Raw genomic sequence first — 9,087 nt, forward strand, 5'->3', positions numbered from 1 at the left:
TCAGTAGAACAGAAAAATATTGTATATCATTCTTTCTTCCCCTTCTTTCTACTTCCTCCCGGGTCATACGTCTTTTCCTTTCTACTCGTTTCCTCTGGGGTGTCATTACCCAACTGTCCCCCCTTACCTTACTTTGCTCCTTTTTTCTGCCGGTCTCAAATGACTCTCCTCCTTGTCTTGTGTGGAGTCAAACGTATACTCCTGTTCTGTTGTGTGGATTTCCCTTCTCTCGTGCAACTTCACCTGCTCTCGTGACTGAAATAGCTCTTCTCATTCTCTGCAGAATCAATATGCAATGGTTGTGTATGACCTGATGCCATATCTATCACTCTAACTAGCATTGTAACTCCTCGGTCTCCAATTTATCCTTTGCGTTCGAGTCTTTTCTCCCAAACACATACAACACAACCTCATTTCTCCTCTTTTATCTCAAAGATCCATTCTCAATCCTCTCTGCAGAGCCTTCCATTGAACATTCCATTCCGCCCCCAGGATATGTTCAAGATTTTTTGGACATTGAGAACACGTGCATCCGCATGGCTTCCGTCTTCTTATTTCCGGAGACATGGCCTGAAAACGCAAGAAACAACACTAACTTTACTTTATGAAGAGAATCATCTACCGCTGACTTGACTATTCCTACCGAAGTGACATACTGTTGACGCTTGTAACGCTTGTTAGTGAGAAGGATGTACCTAGATGATATGGAATGCTCTAGTCTTGCTTGACCGTTTGTTTGAAAATTGAAGTCCACGTCCATGTCGATACGGACTGACCATAGGGGAGATCTTTCAGACTGTGGTTAGCAAGACATAGATAAAGGAGAGGGTTTGAAGTTGATTTGATATTCTCGAGATGACGAAAGAGATCAGAATCACCAAGGAGACAGAGGCAGGAGAGACAGGTCGATGCTCAGGTCAAGGAGACAGTGCAAGTTCAAAGGAAGAAGAGGGGCAGAACGAGGACTCCACGTCCACCCAGGTCACACTGTGGGAGCGAAGAGAGAATTGAGGATAGAGGTGCTCCCCTCGGATGTAAGACGCGATCGATCGATAACCGAAAAATTACGCTTGTCCTCTTTCCTCCTGCCGTGTTACGGTCGTAATTAAGCCCTTATTACGTATCGTAATATCGACCCTTAATAACAAGTTAACAACACTGCCCTCACCAGTGTCACGAATCATATCGTAACATCCTCGTCGGTAGACGACAGATGGACGTTGAGATGAGTAAGATGGACGCTTTGCAGAGGCAACATTTCGCTAAGGTGGGTTGTTTCCTCTTCCATTTCAATCACTTTATCACTTCGCTTTTCGCTCTACTCTACGCTTTACACTTTACACTTTACACTTTCCTTTCCCGCACTTCTGTCTCATTATCAGTTTACACTTTCCATCATCTCGTTTCCTCTATTGCCATCCCCGACCCACACCGAGCCCCGGGACGCACCCCTGAAGAGACACGGACAGCTGAAAGATGACAGACCGCGAACAGACGTCGTCGCACGGCGGGACAAGTCATGGTTCCCGGCGTGACCACTGCTGTTCTTGACACAACACCTTCCGATTCGGCCTCCCTTTCTGTCGACACCCCCTTCCGATTCGGCCTCCCTTTCTATCGACACCCCGTCTCCGGTTCTTTTGTGCTCGTATCCTCTCAGTTCTATCCCAACGCCAGCGTCAACTCGCTCGTCGAGGTCTCATCGCCGACAGTGCGCCTCCTCACTCGCTCGGTCACCAGAGGGGCCATCGCGTCATCATCTCGCTCGTCGAGGTCTGGTCCCCGGAGGTGCGCCTCACTACTCGCTCGGTCACCAGAGGGGCTATCATCATTGCTGAAGCCCCGTTCTTTGGAACTGGGGATGAATTGGACAAAGTGGAGGAGATGAGAAAGAGAGGTGTGGATCTCAGCTTTGAGCTTGAAGCGGACGAGGTGTGAAGTGCAAACGACCTCAGCCTCGATCACTCACACAAAGAGAGACAGGGAGAGCTTATATAGTCGGTTATATACTCCATGATAATCATGACATGTCGATATACTGATCTTCATCAATGTTAGTGTGTCATACATAGAATTGAAAATGATCAATGACAGAGTAAGAAGTGCCGCCCTCGTCGAACTGCTACACCACGAACTATGAAACACTTGTTATGAAGATGCGATTATGACGGCTCAACACTAGACAGGACGCCCGCTTCGCGGGCTTGCCACTCAATGTGAATGCGACTAAACCCCATGCATGTCATCTCACAACGTCAAAGCATCCTTGGACCTCAATGGTTTAAAGGCTGGTGGACTGTTTAATCAGCTAGGACTAGGAAAAACTTCCGACTGGATTGCACAATTCTCCGGTCCCGGTCGATCTTTTCTCACACGATACAGTATTACTTATACGAAGTGATCAGCGTTCCGGCCTTTGCTTCAAGCGACACCATTAACTTAGTGTGATCCGGCTGGGATCACGATCTCTGGCCTCTGGCCTCTGGATCTACGGTGGCCCGGTGGGTACTCTAGCCATCGGACATGGTGGCATCATGGTCACACATGCGTCATTGCCTCACTTTTCTTGGTAGTTTGGATTGGAGTTTCACTGATGACGTATCTCGGATGGAGTAATTACCCAGAGATCAGATGTCCAAGAACGATAATGACGTAGCCGCTAGCCGCGATAGGTGACCATGCTCCTAGTGCACTCAACCTTGTCCTCCACCTATCTCATTGAAGATCATTGATCTGGTGACTAACATGTGCGTCCACGGTACATGCCGGCATTTCGGCTCTATTTGCTATTTTCAACCTCGTACCCGCCGCGAAGCGGCGTTCTTGCTGCTAGTTTCATCTCTTTCTCTTTCATCACTTCTCTTTCATTTCTTCTCTCTCTTTTCATCTCCCTCTCATCCTCCCTTCCCCACGCATTATCCCTCACAGGAACTTTCAGCTTCAACAAGATGCCGGCAACAGCAGTCAAATTTGTGGGTCTTCCTTCTTCCCTCTGACCTACAAGCATCAGACGGCGACTGGTACTCACTCCACTGATATCGCACCTCATTACTGATGCGCTAACTCACCTTTTCATCTTGTCATCTCACCACGCTGATGTACTGACGTTGACACTGTATGCTTCTCACCTTACCGACAACTCACTTTCTCTCACTGATCTGACCGCTCGTATTCATGTAGAGTACCTTGGGCGGTTACCCTTACCCTTGATAGCAAGCTCTTTACTGACCTTTCTGACGATCTTGTTAATGTCGCGTTCTGATTTTCTTGACCTACTTGACCTACCTGACTTACCTGACCTACCTGACCTTCCTGACCCGCTATGCTTGACAATGCTGTTTGAAATGCTTTTGACTCCCTTTATCACTTACACAACTGAAGTCTATACTGAACGCTAGTCACAAATTCATCTTGCTTGATGGCTGAATTACAGAGACAACTCGACTCAACAACGACAGCAATTCGCTCTCGCTCCTGTGGACGCAGATGCGGCGTCGACTTTGACTTCAGTTGTGGAAACCACTTGCCAGAAAGTCCAAAACATCTTAGACATGACTATCCGTGATATCATTTGGAAACGGTGAGTGCTCGGTGATAGTTGATAGAGTACACGAGCTAAGCCATCAGCAACATCTTCGGTCGCGAAAATCTTGAGGTTCACAAGCCGCAATCTGAATACGGTGACAGCATTCCATCATCATTGAGTGTTGGTCGACTGAAGAAAGACCATTCGTGAGTGATACTTGGTCAACAGATCACTTGTCTGCACTTCCTTTTCCGCAGCTCTAACATACCTGCAGATGTCCAAGAGCATTTGTGGCCTTAATATACAAGCACTGACTGACGGGACAGTTCACATATCAATTGGATATTCCAGCTCTTGAATGGTACGATGGAAGCGATAACACGAGGTTATCTTCGCACTCTCAACATTGTGGTCCTTCTTGATCCCAAAGACCCAAATAGGTGAAGCTTTTACCTCATATGTGCATAACTCAATCACACATATGTGCCGCTGACGTGCAGTATTAGTGTTATTGAGGCGTACAGAAGACTTTTGTCTATTCAGCCCTAGGTGCTCCAGGTATTGCCTTTGGAGAATCGACTCCAACTTCCCCCGACATATATCGTATGATGAGAGCTGTCCAACATACTCTCATCAATGCCTGTGATGAGCTTGATCCACTACCAGGTAGGTTCTCAATTGCTGGATGTTGAGCTCTCACCACAGCTGACAATCACGATCAATCCATCTTAGTATTTGATACGGATGTGAGTGGACAAAAGAGTATCAGTGTCTTGGTGTCATCATGTATGCATTCCATAAGTTCACGCCGGTAGTTTCCATCTCCATCCTGGCCGTCATGGTACCCTGAAATAAAGTAGGCCGGTCGACTCGCCGCCCTTCTGCCTTTCGCTTTTCCTCCACATACCTCTTCCGTCCTTCAGCCTCCGCGCCCCAATCCTCTTGCACGTTTATCAGCTGCTTGATTTTTGGATCATCCGTTCGGAAAGACATCTGCTGATGTACCCATTTGGCCATTGTTTTTAGCTGTTCGTTGACGTGATCATCCTCTAATCCCAGAAACGCCCGCTTTGTGGCAATCACGCCCTTGATGACACCAAGACCTCTTCGAAGAAGATCCTTGAGGCGTTGATACTTGCGACTATGAACGAGGACACATTCAGCCAAGTCGGGTCTTCCCTTGGCGGTGAGCACATCGGCGTGTTCCAGTTCCCAACGTGAAGGGTCGTTGATACCAGCTCGACGCATATTCCACTCCCAGAAGAGACTGGGAGCTCCAAAGGCTCTGTAATGAGTTGAGAGATAGGACCTGTTGGTCAGTATTATACTGGCTTGGAGCTGTCTTATCATTCGCTAGAGCACGGTGGGACGGGGAAAGAGGATTCTAGATTGTAAGTTGTTCTTTGAGCAGGGTGATTCCTCGTGCTGTCTCGTATGGGCCAGCGAGCAGATCAAACTTGTAGATGAAGTAAGAAACAAGTGAGTGAAGGATGAACGGAGCTGCTCACCACTCTCAATCGATCAGTGCAAGAAGAATTGTTGCATCAGACGGATTTGATGTGAAGGTGGAAATCGGGGATCTCAACCTGAGACTTCCCGGCCACCGCCGTACCATGGTCCGCGCGTCCGAAGTGAGTCAAAATCCCTGTTCCGCCACATTGAGAATCCGCCACATGAGTGGCCTGCGCATGCCTAACTACTGTATAGTAGATATCATGAGGGAGATGGAGCCTACCAAGACCAAGATAGAAGTGAATCTGAAAAATGTGGAGTGAAGGGCGCTGTGGGGAAATCCTAACCTGAGGCTTCCCGTCCACGGTAGATGAATTGCTGAAGGGTGCAAGCGGTGTTCTTGTTGTGGATCTATTGGGATTCATATTGATCGAAAGGTAAACCGTTGACAGTTTACGAGAAGATTTCCGCACGGGATCAGAGATCTTCGGACGCAATATCAAATGTGATCAGTAGCTACACGATCCAAGAGAGAGAAATCTACCTCAAGAGCAGGAGGAATACATATCTACGGCAAAGTAAATAATAGGTCAACCGTAACTTGGAGGGAGCTACACTGAACCCCATTTTCCTTCCTATCACCCGTCTTTGTGAGACATCCAGCACCCTACGACGCCAAAGTCAGCCAAGGTATGCCGTCCGTCGGTCTGTTAAGGAAGAGGGACAACGACGTTGATGACAATTCTCCACATTGGCGATGTTTTCGGTACTGATCATTGGGGTCTTATTGTCATGCCCGGGTATCAAATCCGTGATCATAAATCCTCCTGAAAGGCTCAATATCAACTCTGCTAGTGAGAGCTGATCTTGCTATACTGGTTGTGACACTTACACTCCGATAATTCGCTCTCTGCGGCTACTGTCAGCAAACATGACTAGCTTAGGCTGACTGACCTGGTGAACTTGAGAGTAATTGAAATCTCACTTTCTTCTTTGGACGTTGATCTGAGGGGTTAGTACATAGCAATCCACATTGGTGGACACACCAGGGATGTTTGTTTCTTCATCTGTATCCGCAAGTCAGCAGAGAGTCTTCTTCTCCCATCTGACAAGAGCAACTCACCTGAGGAGAGTAAATATGTGACTTCCTCGTGCTCCGGATCTGAGTATCATCAATCATCTTTCTTATTGGTGTTTAGCAAAGTCAACCAACTCAAGGAAGGATCATTCTCTTCGTTGGCGGAAGGGTCGTTCTCTTCGTCTGCGGAAAGGGGAGTGGTGTCCTCCTGCAGGTCTGAGTATGTTATCAGCACTCATTCCTCTCCTTTATTATTGACAAAGTTGACAGACCAGAAGGAGGAATATCATCTTCTTCCATGGGGGCAGAGGGTACGACTTCTATAGGAGAAGAAGGATCATCTCCTTGCGTAGCTCAGCATTTATAATGACCAAGGGAGGAGACTCACCCTCAGAGTCCGGCTCATAATCACTGTCATTGTCTCCACAAATGTCAATCTCTGGTAGAGATTCTTCATCACTTGAATGAAAAATTGGTCTATATTTCTGGCTTTGTGCACTTGACCGAGAACCTTAAAAGTCAGTGTACACAAATGAATGATGACTCACTTCTTCGAATGGAAGATGACATTTTGGAAGATGGGCCAGCTTTGTGTCAGTGGTATTGAAGGAGATTGAGGGCTGTTGGGGATATTGGACTCTCCCATGATTGACATATATATATCTTCCTAGGGGGTACAAGCTTTGCCAAGATACGAGATAAGACGGTATGGAGGGTTTTGAAATACCAGAGAATGGCGGATACAACCATCTACTAGAGGGGGGAGACAATCAAAAGATAGGAGCATCGGACCATCATCAAAACAAGCGGTTTGATCCGAAAAAGAAGGAGCCACTGGTCATCTAATCTGCAGCTTGTCAAACTTGCAAGCATCAATCAGTGCCATGTACCCCACCCGCTAAGCTCGTGTGATCACTTCGTATAAGTAATATCGTGTGAAAAGAGAGGGGGACAATCAAAAGATAGGAGCATCGGACCATAATCAAAACAAGCGGTTTGATCCGAAAAAGAAGGATCCACTGGTCATCTAATCTGCAGCTTGTCAAAAATGCAAGCATCAATCAGTGCCAAGTACCCCACCAGCCAAGGTTGTGTGATCACTGCGTATGAGTAATATTGTGTGAAAAGAGATTGACAGGGGCCGGGAAAATGATGTGTGGGAAAGTGAGAGCTCTAATCACAACAAAATCTCCGATCCAGTCACTTTCATTGCTCACTTCACCGCCGTCCACACGACCGCTGAGCGAGCAAAGTTGTCTTATCCTAAGTAGAATATAGCGTGCGTGATGTTGAAAACCCACTGTCTGTTGGGCACACTGACCATCAACTGAGGAACACTCCTTACACACGGGGAATGCGAGGGAGAAGAACAAGAGCATCACAAGGGAGATGAATAAAAGCATACGACAGGCGGGGTTTTGTGGAGAGGAGCCCGGATGATTTGCCACACAGATGGTCAGAGACCTAACAATGTCAGAAATACATTCGATCTGAGAAAGACAGGATGAACACCAACTCATCCTGGCCGTGGAATGGTTGGGCGTCGTGTTCTCCATCACAAATAGAAGCTTGGTTGAAGCGAGGCGAGTCCTGACTTCTTCTACTTCTTGACTTCCTCTTCACCTCGATATGTCAGTAGGATTGCCAGGACGTCATCAAAAGGTACAGTTCCCAAGATTCTGACCAAGGAAAAGTCAATGGACGGCAATTGAGCCAAAGATTGCAGATTGCGTGGGATTTTTCCAGTCAGGCGATTGGACCATGATCGCAGATGGCTTGGGAATTTTCAATCATTCTGTGATTTAGCAATCTTTCCTGTGATTGGCATGGCCAAGCTGCGGATGGGGGATCGACAGAGACATGCATTGGCCTTGCCGTCAAGTTTCTTCTCGTCCGTCTCACCGTGAGAATGTCACCGTTTCTGATCTTGCATTGGAATGGGAGGTTCCTACTTGATGTATCATGTACCCCACGTTAGCAACAGCAATCTTACAGTCTTTGTAGTTGGCTCCTCCAGTTTTCAGCCATTGAAAGGTGAGCGCCTTGACGAGTGCACACTCCCCCTGGTCACGAGGAGGGTGTGAGAGTGGTCGATCAGTTTTCTTTCCAGAAATCTGCTCGTGCGTAAGCGCACGTAGGTATGCAGGGCCTAGGGTGGGGAAAAGCTAGGATCTGACATTGGTACGAGAATCTTGAGTGGAGAAAGACAGTGAAAATCAGAGATCCCCGGGATCCGAAAACATACAGGATCAGCATTTTCTTGGCCTTTCAGGATTGTCACCAATTGATCACTCCGGTCAATGACCGGGATTGATTGTAGGAGGTAACATCGATCAGATCAAGGAGAAAACAAGATGTAAAGACTGTGGTCGTTGGGAGATGAAAACTGGACTAGTCACCTATACAAGTAGTCTGTGATTCATGTTCATTATTCTCAAAACAGGGTCTCCAGCTACCACACCAGGACGTGGCTAATTCTCCAAGCGAGACAATGTGTGTGTGTGTGGGTGGGGGGGGGGGGGGGAGGTGGAGAGCGATCGGTACAGATGCCAAAGTCAAATGAAAGTTTCCTTATTCGAAGGGATCAAAGAAGAAGAGACAACCTCCTCTTAATAAACTTTCCTCAATGTTACAATGATTTCTGTCACGACCGGTACTTACACGAGATGAACTCTCACTAGCAGAGTTGATGTTGAGCCTTTGAGGACCGTTTATGATTGCGGGCTCGCTACCCGGCTATGGTGGTTTCTGTCCACAATCTTGGCCCTTGCTCGTGAATCTGCGTAAGTGAGCGCTAATTCATTTTGAGTGTTTACAGCCTGATGCATAAGAAAAGAAACAAAAAGACGGAAAGCAGAAGGATGAGCTGATTGAAAAGGTGCAGATCAGAGATGAGATGAAGAATAAACCATCTCACGTAACAAATCTTCCTTGGCATTACATGGTCAATCCCCATTTGGAACACAAGAGCTGTTTACTCTTGAGCTGTGTACAAACATATCATCCCATGAGCGGATCCACATTTGAAGAC

At 47.1% G+C, this 9,087-nt stretch overlaps 2 protein-coding genes across 2 annotated transcripts; one reads left to right on the forward strand and one right to left on the reverse strand.

The window, feature by feature from the left end:
- Positions 1 to 1,087: 1,087 nt before the first annotated feature.
- On the forward strand, positions 1,088 to 2,047 carry TREMEDRAFT_57980 (uncharacterized protein). Its single transcript, XM_007008448.1, has 2 exons — positions 1,088 to 1,267; positions 1,484 to 2,047. The coding sequence occupies exons 1-2, from the start codon at positions 1,214 to 1,216 to the stop codon at positions 1,886 to 1,888; spliced, it is 459 nt and encodes a 152-aa protein (XP_007008510.1). The 5' UTR covers positions 1,088 to 1,213; the 3' UTR covers positions 1,889 to 2,047.
- A 2,014-nt stretch (positions 2,048 to 4,061) lies between these two features.
- On the reverse strand, positions 4,062 to 6,626 carry TREMEDRAFT_66418 (uncharacterized protein; the record flags this gene model as incomplete). Its single annotated transcript, XM_007008464.1, has 11 exons — positions 4,062 to 4,207; positions 4,334 to 4,407; positions 4,434 to 4,835; positions 5,120 to 5,222; positions 5,710 to 5,826; positions 5,933 to 5,983; positions 6,102 to 6,140; positions 6,192 to 6,272; positions 6,329 to 6,397; positions 6,445 to 6,567; positions 6,605 to 6,626. 11 exons carry the CDS (start codon positions 6,624 to 6,626, stop codon positions 4,062 to 4,064), a joined length of 1,227 nt encoding a protein of 408 aa, XP_007008526.1.
- Positions 6,627 to 9,087: the final 2,461 nt, after the last annotated feature.

Source organism: Tremella mesenterica (assembly GCF_000271645.1).
Source record: "Tremella mesenterica DSM 1558 unplaced genomic scaffold TREMEscaffold_22, whole genome shotgun sequence".
NCBI lineage: Eukaryota > Fungi > Basidiomycota > Tremellomycetes > Tremellales > Tremellaceae > Tremella > Tremella mesenterica.

What these genes read in the sequence shown, in the direction of transcription:
- TREMEDRAFT_57980 (XM_007008448.1), top strand. Translation starts at nt 1,214, where the DNA reads ATGGACGTTGAGATGAGTAAGATGGACGCTTTGCAGAGGCAACATTTC. An exon ending in AGAGGCAACATTTCGCTAAG is followed by an intron (nt 1,268 to 1,483) that starts GTGGGTTGTTTC and finishes GAAAGATGACAG; the next exon opens with ACCGCGAACAGACGTCGTCG.